The 16,330-nt window shown below is 29.7% G+C and overlaps 3 protein-coding genes across 5 annotated transcripts in view; 2 read left to right on the top strand and 1 right to left on the bottom strand.

Moving 5' to 3' along the window:
• LOC131853250 (serine/threonine-protein phosphatase rdgC) overlaps positions 1–5,097 on the bottom strand; it is a 65,423-nt gene extending 60,326 nt beyond the window's left edge. Inside the window, exon 1 of one of the 2 annotated variants that reach the window (XM_059204093.1) lies at positions 5,066–5,097. The gene's annotated coding sequence lies outside the window, so the exon portion shown is untranslated. Of the gene's footprint in view, positions 1–3,751; positions 3,917–5,065 lie in introns of those variants that run through there. The other variant, XM_059204092.1, reaches the window with a different exon arrangement.
• A 526-nt stretch (positions 5,098–5,623) lies between these two features.
• LOC131853234 (CCR4-NOT transcription complex subunit 7-like) lies at positions 5,624–9,800 on the top strand. Its single transcript, XM_059204075.1, has 8 exons — positions 5,624–5,932; positions 6,010–6,117; positions 6,607–6,716; positions 7,400–7,513; positions 7,651–7,769; positions 8,034–8,191; positions 8,273–8,413; positions 8,667–9,800. The coding sequence occupies exons 2-8, from the start codon at positions 6,010–6,012 to the stop codon at positions 8,781–8,783; spliced, it is 867 nt and encodes a 288-aa protein (XP_059060058.1). The 5' UTR covers positions 5,624–5,932; the 3' UTR covers positions 8,784–9,800.
• Positions 9,801–11,482: 1,682 nt separating this feature from the next.
• Positions 11,483–16,261, top strand: LOC131853194 (CCR4-NOT transcription complex subunit 7-like). Of its 2 annotated transcripts, XM_059204022.1 has the most exons (9): positions 11,486–11,599; positions 11,790–11,840; positions 11,932–12,042; positions 12,620–12,729; positions 13,100–13,213; positions 13,575–13,693; positions 13,916–14,073; positions 14,227–14,367; positions 14,925–16,259. In XM_059204022.1, exons 3-9 carry the CDS (start codon positions 11,932–11,934, stop codon positions 15,039–15,041), a joined length of 870 nt encoding a protein of 289 aa, XP_059060005.1. In that variant the 5' UTR covers positions 11,486–11,599; positions 11,790–11,840; the 3' UTR covers positions 15,042–16,259. The 2 variants fall into 2 exon arrangements, with proteins under 2 accessions (XP_059060006.1, XP_059060005.1); XM_059204023.1 differs by lacking the exon at positions 14,227–14,367 and having other exon boundaries at positions 11,483–11,840; positions 14,925–16,261.
• The last annotated feature ends 69 nt before the right edge of the window (positions 16,262–16,330 follow it).

Raw genomic sequence — 16,330 nt, 5'->3', positions numbered from 1 at the left:
CTCTATGTTGAAATTAGATTAATTAAGATTCAAATTACTCTAAATACAGACACGAATTCATACTCTTTACAATAGTAGTGTACTTTAATATTGCATTGGAGAGTATGAAGTCAAAAGCTTATGAATAGAAATTGTCTTGCCAAAGATACCGGTACACCGGTCTTTACCAGTGACAGAACTTCGTGAAATTTTCTCGATATCACAGCTCGGTATTGATATGTACCAACCACCCTCGTTCTCAGAATAAACAATAGAGTACGTGCATTGTTTTATTTGCGCTCTGACGGATAATATTTCAAAGCAAGCGAAAAGAAGAATTGTTTATCAACAGAACATAACAAGCCTTATGGATCGATAGTTATGCAACGGATGTCATAAGCATATATAACTTATTATAGAGCAATGATGGTATATTTTCCTTCAAGATTTCTAGGTATACTAGGTGGCAAGTGAATACCATATATACCGATTTTAGGATGTATACTTTCAATTCTGACATTTATTCATTATTCTAGAGAATAAAAGTCGATAATGAAAACATACTCGTGCAAAATTAATTTTTATGTACTTTCCCGTGATATTCAAACAAATCCAATAACAACCATTTATATTGAAATAGATACTAGTAGTTGTATTGCATCGCTATATAGTTTTGCTATTTTGCGTTGGAATGTCGAAACGTGGCTTGTTCAGTTCGTGGAATTATCCGTGGCGACAGTAAGGATTCCATTGTTGAGATTCTATAGTATAGGGTTATGGAATAATGGATATCAAGAAGAAAAATTAAATATTTCTATTGTTACAAATAATAAATTCAACTGTATTTTTATGTTAGTTTTGACATAAATTAGTAGCAGTTGGTATTGGTGGCGATTTATCTAAGAGATTTTGAGTAAAATCTAAGCAAAATTAATTGATTTTATTATATTTTTGTTTGGTTATTATAGCATTAGTAACCTGCCTTCGGTTCTTCATTCATAAAAATATATGAGTATTCAGATTGCACAATTTTTATTACTCAATCACGTTTAAACGGCTTAAGAGATTTGAATTTAATTTAGTATATACATATGTGTATGCAATATTGAATTTTCTTTTATTTTGTCAAAGCTGTGGGTTACAGCTAAGACATTAGTTTCACTTAAAGCTGGATAACTATGTATACTCCTAAGTAAACCTATCATATAGAAAGGGATTGTTAATAATGCAACTAATGGCCCCATGGCTAGCAATGTACCACAGGTACAGGTACAGGCTTTGAGGTCAGGATGACCTCAAAGCAGTTACCCCTGGAAACCATCATGATAAATTACTGGTAAATTTGCCACGATGAGCTAACTAACTTCATGCTCATGTTATCATCCTCCAAAGGTGTGCCGTCAGCGTAAACCGTTAACGCACGCGGGTGCTCGATTCGATTATTATGTATTTAAAAAGAATATTTCACATTCGTAGAATCAGTCTTTAGAAATTAAATTTTATTCTAGCTCTTGAAATATCTATCATATAAACCAGACCAAATGCATGGCGAATAACTATTTTTACGCCTGTCATCATCTTACCTAGGAATATTTTATGGCTATAAGCTATTAAGACATCACTGCGTTTTATGACGGTTTATTTATTACTATGGCCATGAGCATGATCGGTTAATCCAATTTTTAAGATAGCTGCAAACAATTAATGTGTAACAAAATCTATAGATAGACCTACATATCTAATGTATTAAAAAAATATGAGAATTAACTTTTTATGCTATGTTAATACGCGTATTGTAAATATCACAGTGTGTTTGTCTGTTAATTATCTAGTCTAGTTCCGAGGTAAACTTTGTAAAGAGTCACCTGTGGGTAACTCAGTCTCGCCTATTTCAGCAGCCAAACAGTATGCTTTTGTAAGACGTCTCTCAGTTGAAGGGTAAAATATAACAGTAAAATTACAGAATAAGGCATAACACCTTAGTCTTCACAAGTGGGGTCACGGGCGTCAAATGATAACATGATGTCCGTAGTGTTGTTCATGCAGGCGCAGACGACAGTTATCTCCAGCAAGCAAACGGCCCGTCTGCTTGCTTGCCTTTCCATTTACATAAAAAAATTAGTAATATCCCATACATCTAATTACATCATACTTAAATAAACTAACATTAAAATAATTAATGCATAAAATAAATTTACAGGCTATACAACATTATATTATAAGTCAATATTTTACAGGATATGTTACTACTATTAAGTATAAGTAATTTTTTTTTTTTGCCTGAATTTAGGAGATCAATATACAAAACAAGGATATAAGATTAAACACTAAAATGATGGTTGAAATTAATAACTAAGTTATACCATTACAAATTAACATAACATCTGCATAGCCAATTTAGGAACGTCTATCAAACGTCTATCAAAATTAACAATGCACTGGCGCGCTAATGTAATGATTAAATTATTTTCAATGAATCCATTTGGCTGAAAACATAGATAACATATGACACATCAAATAACTCTATGATACACGACGCGGACAATTTGACTTTAACTTATGCAACTAAAATATAGTTAAAAACAAAATAATCAGCAATATCGAAATTCTTGGCATTATACCAACATACATCGAAAATGAGGGAAAGTTAACTACAATCTAATGCGCAACATTTTGATGTAATACAGAGAAGTGTGTTCAACGTAATTATCTCGTATTATAGTAATATAAACATTTTAATATAAACATTTTATATAGTAAGGTAATACGTACTAGAAGATGTACCTATATATAATTACTTGATACATGTATTTGTTACCGATCTCCTAAAAGCTGATTCAATTTGAATTAAATTTGATATATATAATTCTATGATTTCCTGGATGAATGAGTAGTACCTAATTGTACTGGATAAATATGAAAAATACTTAAATAATATAAAAAAAATCATTGATATAGTAGTTTTAGATGACTGATTATTTATCCAAAACTACTTTTGGTCAGGCAGTCAGCGTGGCCGATATATGTGGTTTGTAATAATTGAGAGGCAACTCAGACAAGTGTTATAATATTTTCTGAATTGACATGAAAATGTCATAGTTTGGTCTTCATTGTAAATTAATTCATGAAATAACTCCTTTTCACATTTAAAAATATTCTAAAGATTTTCTTTATTAATTTTGACAAAAATCATCGCATTACTTTTAACGCGAAAATGCAATGATTATATTCCATCGTGTCCGAATATATCTTGTTGTCAAGGTAGTTAGAAAAAAAATCTTTTAAAACTGTACAAATTAAATGTCGATACCGGTTAGCCGTCTGGTTTTCCATAACACAGTACAATTTAATTAATTATTTTCCAACGTTCATTAACGAAGTTCATTAACGTAGGTATGCATGCATCTGACAAATTTTCATATTAATTAAATTATTTGCAATATTAGTTGCTCTTTTATGCTAGTGAGGCCCTAGCCTCACGAGGGCATTATCAACATTATATATATTCTGACTATTGCAAAGTGTGTGATTATTTAAAAAAAATAACCGACAAAATATATATATATAATATATTATTATGTTTTATAGTCGTTTTATACAATTAGTTTTATTATACACCGATTAATTATAATTTCAATTAACTGTGTAATATTATATTAACATTTTATTTCAAATATATTATTTTCAAGTTGCAGAGATTATTAATCTAATAAAAAGTACTAATATTAAAAGTTTCGAAACAAACTTAATTATTTCTGTAATGATCTCTTACCTTTCCTTCTTATTAACTTAGACGAACACAAGTCACAAACAATTAGCACTAAACTCACATCGCTGATTATAACGTGAAAGTTATGTACATTCGGCAAAGCTCGAACGAAAGTTACCGGGCTAACGGCCGCAGCGGGGCTTTAGAGCTTTGAGTGCAACCAACCCTCACGACAGAACGCAGACGACTGAAGTGGAGACAGGCAGACTATAAAGCAACCTACACACATGTTCACCTATTCTAGCGGTAACATTTGTGCGTTATTTAATTTATTCAGACTTCACTAGTAAATCGTGACATTTAGCATAGATGCATTGAATTCATTTATTACGCGTCGGCGTTAATCGTTAATCGAGCGGTTTTATGTCAATTCATAGATTCCGAATACGATCTTGCTCTATAATTCAGGAAATAATATTGGGTATAGTTTAATATTTATTAGTTTACAAATCTAAAGTTACAATTATGGATACTATATGCACGAGTATCGAAAAGTGCTCCAATAATATTTAATCATTTAAATTGTACATGCATACATACATACAATTTAAAAATAAATTGTACCTACATTCTAACAGCCTCTCATTTACATTTTTATTGTTATGTTGTAGTAGTAGTACTTGTAGATATAAGTAGGAACTGTAACTAAACTTCAGTTGAGAACTGGCAAGAATCTCAATATTATTTCAGTTCATTAAAAATGCGTACAGTTTGTTTTTAAATTACTTAATGGATTTACCAATCTTATTTTGTTTCATTCCAATGCCATTAGCATGTCTGAGAGAACAAATATTCAGTGCGAAAACCAGACCACCGCTATTATGGTAGATGCGTTACCCCGATCTCTTTTGGTGATTAAATTCCAATCGTCCTTTAGTCTACACTCATACAGCAACACATATTTCGCCTCTGAACGAAGCATCATCAGATTGTTCAGATATAGCTTGGAAGCCTAGGAGTTGACTGTTCGGCGACCAAATTGCAATATGTTTTGAAATTAACGGATAAGATTAAGCAGACGTAGTCGAATTTCCATAGTGAAAGTAGTTCTTTAATCTGTGAAGATTGGCAGTAAACGTATTAATCATAAGTACAATGTGTGTTCTATTGAGATAAATTATAAAATCAATTGACCAATCTATCATCTGTTTACACTGACGGATTATAAATGGTATAATATATGCTTGTAAGAAGCACTAATTATGGTGGACGACTGAGGCTTTGAAGCCGGCTACCGCAAGGGAAACCCCAAGTAGCGCCCGTGACTTGTGACACGGGTGTAGGTTTAAAAGGCCTTTTTAGGATGCATTAACTCACCTTCACTACTTGCAGCTTCCCCCCAAGCCCAACTAAGACCGGGATAAACCCATTGCTAATACAATTCACTTTAATATCCACAACTGGCACGCTCTGCGCTCGTCGACCGAATACCGCGGCTCACTCAACGAAAGAGAATTATTCAAAGGACTTATGGAGCCGACCTCCGTATTTATAGGGCACCACTAAAGTCAGTGCGATCCCCGTTTGAATTGTCGATCGGAGGGGAATTATTCAACTACCGACCTCCGTATTTATAGACTAAAGTCAGTGCAGTAGGTTGGTCTATAAATACTAGGTGGCGCTATTTACAATATTCGTAATAAGCTTTACATTGGGTACTTCATTAGTACTAAAAACAAATTACCTTCTTTTAATATATTTTTAAATTATCGAATTTTTTCTGCAATAATGATGTGAATTCTAACATGCATACAATATTTAAATAAATTTATTATCATATTTTATAATTTAATATTAACATTTCATTTCTTCAACCTTTTTAGCAGAGCTTTCGCTGTTATTTTTCCTTTTTACCTCTTAGTCTGGTGGTGGCCACACTGATAACAACAAAACAAATATGGCGTCTTTTCTTAACATCCACAATTTTTTTAACATAACTGAACTGTTTCTTAAATTAACTTTACTAAATAATTATCAATTTCGAAGCAATCTCGCAATTAATTTATCCTGATAAATTATAAAATATGCGCTATCGGAATATGTTCGTGAAGTTGTCATGAATGTTTACAAACTAATGTAACCTACAAAGTAGTTTTCGTGGTATCTATAAAAAAATTGGCTAAAATCACGGCGTCCAAAAAGTCAGCAGATTCACCCCATCTAGCAGCAGAGAGCAAATTTAGGGTATGTTAATTAAAATGAATTTAATATACTTATACTTAAAATATATCGTCTATTATACCAAATTAATTGTGTTACAGATGCCAGCTGCTAGTTTTGGTATATCTCAACTACCAGCTAATGGTGATTGTGGTATAAAGGATGTATGGAATCACAATCTTCATGAAGAGTTCCAACACATAAGACAAGTACGTCCTCTTTTGGTGAAATTAACAATATTTTTTATAAAAAGATGAAACTTATCAATCATTTAAATTCGCTCCTAAAATTTACCAATAACGAAAGTGTTTATAGTTAAGTACTATGATTGTTACAAGCAGTGTTCTCATATCACTCGTATCTGTGTAAGCTGTGTGGAAAGCCACATTAAATGTAAGATTATACATGCTAAGACATTACAATTAATTTTCTATTATATTTAAAATATTAATAAGTAGTAAGTATTTGGGTGAGGCATAAGGCTTGTAATGACCCCATTAATAGCCATGTACCTAAACAGGTCAACCTTCGTGCACTTAGCAATAGAAACCAATTACTATTAAGTTTGCCATATTGGGTTAACTGACAACTCCATCATATACTATTTTGCTAACAGTATACACTAAAGGAGAATTATTTCATATTCATCCATCAAAAAAAAGTATTCTGAAATTGTAACAAAAGCATTTGTGCTATAGGTTGTACAGAAGTTTCATTGGGTTGCAATGGATACTGAGTTTCCTGGAGTAGTAGCACGGCCAATTGGAGAATTCAGATCTACTGCTGACTACCAATATCAGTTGCTCAGGTAACAATTTTGTTTGATATAATAAGTAATGTGATTTTATAGATACACAGCAAAATATTATGAACCTAGGTGTTACAAACTTATAATTTTGCATTGAGCCGGTGTCATACTTTGGTGTTTTAAGTGTTAAGTTAATATATTGTATAGATATTATTATCATATAAAACCAAAAATTATGTAATATATACTTATACATATAAGACCTTTGGGCCTCTTATGCATGTCATATTTTTTATCTCTATCCCTGCAGTCCAGTTCAGGTATTATTATAATTAGGTATCCTTGTAATTGAAATTATTTGCTGTACTAATTTTCCAAATTTGCAGATTTTATTAATAACATATAACAAGCCTAAGTTTGTGTGAATACTAATAGCATTAAAAATTAATTTAATCTCTGTTTAAACAATGAATTTTTTATTTCCTATACTTATGCATTTGATACTCACGGTCTACTTTTAATTAAAAAAATTATAATACAGTTATCCCAGTATACCTACTAAACCAAAGTAATCACTAGGAAATATTCTAGCGTCACTTATTTACTTTTAATTCCTAATCATTCAGGTATTATAGGCAATCATTGCCACAACAATCACATGTCCCATCCGCTTATTTAGTATTCTAGTTATATAAAATTTTAATAATATTTTACATTAAATATTTTTTTTAAATATATTGCAGGTGTAATGTGGATTTGCTAAGAATAATCCAACTTGGTCTCACATTTATGGATGAAAATGGCAAAACACCACCAGGTTACACCACTTGGCAATTTAATTTCAAATTTAATTTGCAGTAAGTAATCTTCATTACAAAACGACACATACTACAAATTTTTGCTGTTCAAACTTTTACACATTTCAAGTCAAATACAAGATGAAGAAAAATAAGTACTTAATATAAATCATTAACAAATTCCTACTTATTTTCAGAGAAGACATGTATGCACAAGATTCTATTGATTTACTCCAAAATTCTGGATTACAGTTCAGGAAACATGAAGAAGATGGAATTGAGCCTTTAGAGTTTGCTGAGCTCCTAATGTCATCAGGTATACTAAACCTATTGACATTATTAATGATGTAGGACAGAAAAATTGCTTTTGATATCTTTAATAGATTTCATAAATTACTTTGAACCCGAATACTATCCTAGCAATCTTGATCTGAGAAACTTATATTTTTAAGAAATATCGTTAAAGCAGAAAAATAGTATGTGAAACATTATATATAATAGTTTTAGTGCTATTTTCATTTCAGTCTATATTTCGCAATATTTTATTATTTTCTAATCAATTTCTGTCTTCTTTTATCAGGTCTTGTTCTCATGGATAACATAAAATGGCTTAGTTTTCATTCTGGCTATGATTTTGGTTATTTATTGAAACTTCTCACAGATCAAAATTTACCACAAGATGAAAATGATTTTTTTGAGAGTCTAAGGTTATACTTTCCAACTGTTTATGATGTAAAGGTATGTTTATGTTTATGCTATAAATACTGCATTGGTTTAAGCGTTGTAATTGTTGTAATATTATATTAATGGTTGTTGCAGTATTTAATGAAATTATGCAAGAATTTAAAAGGCGGACTTCAGGAAGTAGCCGATCAGTTAGAATTACGAAGAGTAGGGCCACAGCACCAAGCTGGCTCTGATTCACATCTTACAGGAATGGCATTCTTCAAAATAAAAGAGGTATATTATTGTTCTTATTAAAATTCTAGTTCAATTATTATTAAAAGTAAGTATGACCACATTAACTGGCACATTTCAAGCTAAGTATTTATTTGTCCTATTTCTAAATTATAAGAAGAGTACACTCAAATATTAATCATCAAATTGTCACAATAATGTTAATTATAGATATAAATTCAGTTTAATTTTTGATGAAATTTTACTATGCTAAAGTTTGCTCGTATTTTTTAAGCATTGTTTAAATTTTTTTCAGATATTTTTTGATGACAACATTGAGAGTTCAAGTGGTCACCTGTATGGTTTAGGCGCGCCCTTTTCAGTCAACGCAAATAACTTTCAAGACAATGGGGAAAATGGAAATTCATCCTGATCAGGAGATTCGGTGTGCATTAGCCTCACACCGAAACCACGCGTCTTCCACCTGACAGAGTGATTTCGCGTAACATACAACAAATATATTATGTGCACTGTATATGGGTACCTGTTTTTAAATGTACAGAATTATATACATGTTCGTTTTGAGAATAATTACAAAATCTCTATAAATGTGTGATTATATTTGAAATATGTAACACAATATGAAGAAATCACAGAATAGTTACAACCAAATTAAGTGAAATTCTGCAATTTAATTTTTATAATGATATTTACACCCTCTTAATGAGTAGTTTGAGCATATCCCTATATACTTAAACTATTCTTTGACACACATCTAATACTTGAGAAACTGAACAATTCTGCTTTTGAATTAATATTAATCTTTTTAAATTGCAAATTATTATTTGTAGAGTGTTATTGAAATATAATAATATCTATCTTTTCTCTAAAACTGATACGAAATGCAAACAGCCTTGAATTTAAATAATTGTTGTTAATACAAAAGAAGTTATAATAAGTTAAAAGGTCACAAACTTTTTAACCTCTACTATTAGAAATCGGCGTAACATACTTAAGAAGTATGTTCATAAAAATTACGTACCCAAATATTCTAATTTAAATAAAATTTGGGGTTAATCGGTACATACTTGTAAAATTTTGCAAATGTATTTTATACAGGAACTAATTATTGATTAAATCATTTGCCATTTCTAATAGTTAAATCGTATCTGTGCATCGGAAAATGTATACCTTAAAAATATTATCATATTTAAATATAGTTATGTTGTCCGCTAATGCTTAAAGATACCTATCTCGACATTGTTATCAACCGAGTGTCGAAATTTTCAGTCACAATTTGAAAATAATTTTTCTTTCCCAGTTTCAATTAATTTACAAATTTATTATTTATTTTTAAAAGCTATTTATATATTTATTAGTATCACATTTTATTGATGCATTTTAATATATTTTATTTATATTTAACTTCATATTAAGGTTTCATTTCAAATACTTATTTTCATTTTAAATATAGTCTCAAAAAATAATCATTGTATTAGTATCCCAAGTATTAGATGGAATATTTATTATTTGATCAATTAATGGTACATATTTTAGATTATATAGATTTAAGGATTATTTTTTAAGATTTTACTATTTTATATCTTTCTTATTTAGTATTATCAAAACAGTTTACATCTGGGTTTGTGCTGTATGTATGAAGAAAGATATTAAAATACATTCAAAATTAACCTGTTTTTTTCATTCATTTCAATGAGTAGACACAAACACCTATTATTTTAACCGTTCTCCAATGTCCCCCAACATACTACAAGTGGTCCCCTAATTTAAGGTCACAAAATTCTATTTTCTTTAATAGTTTAAATCGCGTATTTCATTACTTGGATATATTCGATTTTGAAAAATGTGTGTCACGTAATTTAGGAACCCCACCCATGTCACCATTTGACGACCCCCTCCTCTCTTAACTTGTAATGCAATTTATAAATGGCCCCTATTTGGATTAAAAATTTATCTAATATTTAGCATAAAAAAAAATTGTTGATAATGAAACATTCTCGTATTTATTTACTATAACATTTTTTAAATTTATAACGTTTTAACACAATTTAGCAAGACACAAATTTGATGTGGTCACACAGTTCGTAAATGTCATATAACAGAACAAAACTTATAACATAGCGGAAAGACGACACCCACAAAAAAAATGGCAATAATAAAAAGCACGAAATATTGCTTTATCATAGTATTCTATATACCTTAATACTGCTGTGAAAAAGCGGAAGATAAATTTATATAACTCTGAATATTATATTTAATAATGGAAAGCAAATGTTAGTAACAAAAGATATGCTTGACAAACTTGTCGTTTATGAAACAAAATATGGTGTATTTATTTTTGTGACTTGTTAATAAATGTGAAAACAAAAATATGACTCTAATTTGTTTGACATATTTTAATTGCTTCAATATATTAATATTATATTTCGATTATTAATACCTATTACTGAGTCATTATTTCGATAATGACTGTAATTGTTCTGTCATTTTACGGAGAAAGGTACAAATTCAACACTACATAATGTGCGATAGATAATTAAAAGTATAAATGGTACAATTTCCAGTATTACTAGAATAAAATGAAAACGTTACAAATTATTATGATGATGCAAAATGGTCTACTTAAAGTTTCAAAGTTTTCAGAAGTAAAAAAAATATAATAGAATTTACTAAAAATAATAGTTGAAGGATATATGAAACACAGCTGTGAGCCATGGTTTCTTTAAAAAAATGAGAACCATAAAAGTTTTGGAATAACTTTTTACTTTTAACATATTAATATTTCTTATGGATGTTGTATTGTAAATATGATAATAATTTAAATACAAATTCGAAGAATAACGTGTCTGATGTTTTTGCTTATATTTAATGTGATGACTTTCGTTGGCTGACATATTTCACATAAATTATGTATAGTAGTTATAAATACTATGGTATATTTCAGTAAACTTGTTTTATTTTTAAGACCTAGGAAAAAGTTCCGTTAAAACTCCTAATTGGTAATGATTTCTAAATTGCCCTTTACAATAATGCCATTACTGTAATAAAAATACTAGTAATGGCAACATAGGTCTGGCCCCAGTAGGTATCCTAAATATCCCATACAAGCACGACTCGGTACAATCATATGCTATATTTGAAATGTCAATTATTGGCAGTAGTATTTTGAAATAGAAATTAATCTTAAAATCGCATTATACAATATATACTTTCGGAACGTGTTCGATTGTAATAATATCATTAAATTTATTAGATTTCAATCAAAATTAACAATATAACAATAAGTCTGTTTTGGCATTCTAGCTATTGTGGTTTCTTATGAATTTTATAAATTGCATTCATTCTTAGACAGTCATTTTGATCAGTGGTGTAATTTTTTACTTAATATTGATATTATTTGTAATTCCCACATTTTTAGCTTTCGTCGTGAAATATCGTCTTTAGTTTGTTGGAAAATAGAACTGCAACGGTAAATAACGCAGACATTTTTATAAATAAATATTCATATTTAAAACAAACTTTAAATTTTACTAACATACAAAACTAACTTGGTTTTTCAGATGCCCGCTGCCAGCTTTGGCTCGCTAGTTGCAAGTGTTATAAAAGAAGATTGCACTATAAAAAATGTATGGAATCACAATTTACATGAAGAGTTTAATGTTATCCGACAGGTAACTGTACTCTAATATAGGTATAATTCTCAAAAAGAGTTATTATAAATTTCAACAATTTATTTATTTTATTAGTTACTTAAACATGAACATAATCTTATGTTGGTTCTAGATTTGTTGTTTTCTTTAATTCATAACTTATCATTATATTAATATATATTTATATCACACTACTACCACTATAGTTGTACAAAATCATCTGTGAGGTCTTTATCTCACATTATTTCGCCGCTAGGCAGCTTGCTTTATAAGCTGTGATTTCAGTGTAATAAATATTTTAATGAAATTGGGACATTGGAGGCCTGATGTCAGGCTAAGTCAGCTGAAATAGGTTCAGTGCATGTATATGTGTGACAGTTACAACATATCATTATATGTTGTAGTAACTGTCACAACTGGTGGTATAATTTACCATCAACTGATGATAAGTTGTACTGTTGTAGTGTTAGCACATAACTAGTCACCATCTTTTCTAATCCCATTTTATAACAGTAGTATCTTGACATATTTGTATTCACCTTACCTATGTATATCATCTTTATATGTATCTATTCTTTAATAATATCAATGTTATTAGATTGTACAGAAATACCACTGGGTGGCAATGGACACAGAGTTCCCTGGAGTAGTAGCACGTCCCATTGGAGAGTTTAGATCAACTGCAGATTATCAGTACCAACTTCTAAGGCAAGTAATGGAATAGCAATATATTTCTGTAGTTTAAACAACAGAAATATATTGTATTAATAATAATAGTAATATAGTAAATATACATAAGTAGTAATTTTTTCTTTTTCGGGTGCAATATATATTTATATAATATCCATTAAAAATCTATAAAATTATGGAATGAAATAACCACATTGTAGAAATCAGCAGCAATAGGATATGACATGGATAGTGCTTAATATATCACAAATTACACAGAGCTGTCTGTTATTTACTGACTAATCCTTTCATTGCCCTATAACACTCTTCTTCATTGAGCCTCTGTGGCATATTTGTAACTGATTATTCTTTTATCTATATTTCACAAATCTAATAATTTTATTTACAGATGTAATGTGGATTTATTGAGGATAATCCAATTAGGTTTAACATTTATGGACGAAAATGGCAAGACACCCCCTGGTTGTACTACCTGGCAGTTTAATTTTAAATTTAACTTGCAGTAAGTGTCTGTTTGAATTCCTTACCTTTAAATAATGTGCCATAACAATAAATAATGAAAAATCATCAAAATGAACAATGAAAATAATTACCTTTGTAAAATTTTGTATTAACTGTAAACAATAGATTCAACACTCAACTATAATATTAAATTAATATATATTAAAATATAATTGATACATAAATGTATCAATTATATCTTTTAATATAATAATTATTAGGTGTTATGCTTTATTCCCTTAGTCACAACTTCATACAACATCACCTTCATACTAATGAATGAATTGTTGAATGTATATACTATATATACATAACATATAAAACTTATACATAAAATATGGTGAACATATGTTTGATTTCAGAGAAGATATGTATGCTCAGGACTCCATAGATTTACTACAAAATTCAGGATTACAGTTCAGAGAGCATGAAGAACATGGCATTGAGCCCCTTGAGTTTGCTGAATTACTTATGTCTTCAGGTATGTATATCAGATTTTAGAGATTATTAGCTCTACCTAGGATGGAGGTTAAATAAATTATATTTAACTATATATACTCCTTATATATAACTTTTTGTTGTCTCTTAGCTGATATTTAGTCATTATTTGTTCTCTTTGATTGGATTAGAAACATGTTTCGTGGTAAACTAAAAAAGTTGATCAATGAAAAACGCAACTAATAATTATACTTTACGTTTTTAGGTATTGTGTTAATGGATAACATCAATTGGCTGAGTTTTCACTCTGGATATGACTTTGGTTACTTATTGAAGCTTCTTACAGACCAAAATTTACCACAAGAAGAAAATGATTTCTTTGATAATCTTAGATTATACTTTCCCACTGTTTACGACGTTAAAGTGAGTTATTTATCTTTTCATTACTTTAAAAAATATTAGCGTAGTGTGTAATAGTAGTGTAGTGATTCCCATACAATATTTTTTTTGTTATGATACAAAATTAATTTTTTTTAAAATGTGATACATAGGTACTAAAATATCATCTTTTTTTAGTATTTAATGAAATTATGCAAGAACCTAAAAGGTGGGCTGCAGGAGGTGGCAGATCAGCTTGAGCTGCGACGTGTAGGTCCACAACATCAAGCCGGTTCTGACTCACATCTCACAGGGATGGCATTCTTTAAAATCAAAGAAGTAGGTTCATGAAAAAAAAACGTTTTAGAAATAACTAAAGTATAAAGTGAGAGATATAAGTGACAAGCATATGATGCAATTACCCCTTAATGCAGTGCACCACAAATTATATATTGTGTACCTACAAGCATACAGCTTGACCTTGTAAATATTGGGGCTGCACAAACATGTACGACACACATACTGCCACATAAACATCTTTTATAAAACAAATCTTACACGATTTTATCTTAACAAAACATGTATGTATACTGCATGAAAGTAAAAAACCAACAGGTTAATGATAAATTGATGATAATGGAGTGTTGCAACTGCCTGCAGTAACGGTTTATGCTGATTGTTGTTTTTCAACATGCATGTTGGTATTTCAAACCATAAAACAAGACAAATTCCACATGTTGTTTTGATCCTTCATTACAGTCTTATTTCAGATAATGGCAGTGGTATCCAATTGAAACTTAAGATTCTTACATAATACTTCCAGTGGACTTAATCTTGTAGATTTAAGTAGATTAACTATAGTTGGAGAGCTTTTCTAATTACAGTATTTTTTTAAGATATTTTTTGATGGCAACATCGAGAGCACCAGTGGACATCTCTATGGATTGGGTGCGCCTTTTCCTACAAATGTTAACAATTTCCAAGAAAACAGTGAAAATGGCAGCTCATCTTGATCGGGAGAGTCGGTGTGTGTGACCAGCCTCACGCCACAACCGCGTATTTTCCATATCTCGGAATGAATTCAAATATTGTGATAATTGAAGTATTGAAGTATTTTATTTCTATAAGCAATGACTTTAATTATATAAGGTCACAAGTAATAATATGTAAATAATAATTAGTAGAAATATAAAATATTGGTAGTCAATAATGTCACTATAGTACTAAAATAATCACTTATTGTGGTATATATTAGAATTGTTAAAGAAATGACTACTATTTTATTGGATCAGATTTTCCGTAAGTTTGCTTTTATCTTTAGTTAAATGTAAATGTAAGAATTATAATAAATTTTATACCAAGTACCTGTGCAGGACACAGTTTCTTATTCGAGCATCTTTTTTTCTGTCACAACGGGCACTTTATAATTTTATTTATTTATTTATTTACGTAATTTTTGTTTTCTCCACAAGTCCACACAAACATGTTTAGTAGTCATTTAGGGATAGCCATTAACTCGCCTAGTGTTAACTTGCCAAGGCCGGGCTGACCAGCCAAATGATTTCGTGCCTAGACACTTTAATCAAAATAAAAATAGCAAATAATGTAAGCACATATTTTAATCAGAGTAAATTTACTATGTATAAGTTATCATGTTTTAAAGAGTTTATCGGCAATGTGAATGTTCCGTTCAGGTATTCTGTAGCGATAGTTTTCACAGTGTTGATATACCCTTGTCGACATAGCTCGGTGCCTACCTGGTTGCCTAACAATAACATAATTAATTAACTGATAGCTTCTTATGATAATTGTTATGTTAACGCTGTAATTATTTTGTTACTCTGATTTGTGATTTACTTAGCTCAATTATTTGTTATTAGTATAGAAGGATCGGACGCTGAGATAAAAGAAAATAGTAATAATATAAAAAATGTTAAATATATTATGAAAAAAATAATAGGACAAACATTAAATTAATATTTACCTGTGATTAAATGTACCAATTGAAAATTACGATATGAAAAATGTGGAATATAATAAAGTTTGTTTACCAATCTTTATTTGTTTATCTTGTTGCCATACTCATTAAAGTATTCTTTTTATAACTAATATTGCATAGACAGTATATTCTTTCAATAATATAATAATATCATAGTGATTTAGTAAAGACGAGTATTAGCTTTAGTTACAACTTACATTATAGTTAGCAGAATCAAATTTAAACTTCTGATCCTATTAAAAGCTGGACCTAAATCAAAAACCTTGTTAAAAACAAAAAAAAAATATGTATAATAATATTTTT

This window comes from Achroia grisella, unplaced genomic scaffold (assembly GCF_030625045.1).
Source record: "Achroia grisella isolate CSIRO2021 unplaced genomic scaffold, CSIRO_AGI_Agris_v1 utg900, whole genome shotgun sequence".
Taxonomy (NCBI): domain Eukaryota; kingdom Metazoa; phylum Arthropoda; class Insecta; order Lepidoptera; family Pyralidae; genus Achroia; species Achroia grisella.
The sequence above is the reverse complement of the archived record's forward strand: the minus strand, read 5'-3'. Positions and strand labels throughout refer to the sequence as shown.

Coding starts and splice junctions, on each gene's coding strand:
- LOC131853234 (XM_059204075.1), top strand. CDS start 6,010: ATGCCAGCTGCTAGTTTTGGTATATCTCAACTACCAGCTAATGGTGAT. Junction 6,118..6,606: donor AGTTCCAACACATAAGACAA/GTACGTCCTCTT, acceptor TTTGTGCTATAG/GTTGTACAGAAGTTTCATTG. Junction 8,414..8,666: donor CATTCTTCAAAATAAAAGAG/GTATATTATTGT, acceptor AATTTTTTTCAG/ATATTTTTTGATGACAACAT.
- LOC131853194 (XM_059204022.1), top strand. CDS start 11,932: ATGCCCGCTGCCAGCTTTGGCTCGCTAGTTGCAAGTGTTATAAAAGAA. Junction 13,694..13,915: donor TGAATTACTTATGTCTTCAG/GTATGTATATCA, acceptor TTACGTTTTTAG/GTATTGTGTTAATGGATAAC. Junction 14,368..14,924: donor CATTCTTTAAAATCAAAGAA/GTAGGTTCATGA, acceptor TATTTTTTTAAG/ATATTTTTTGATGGCAACAT.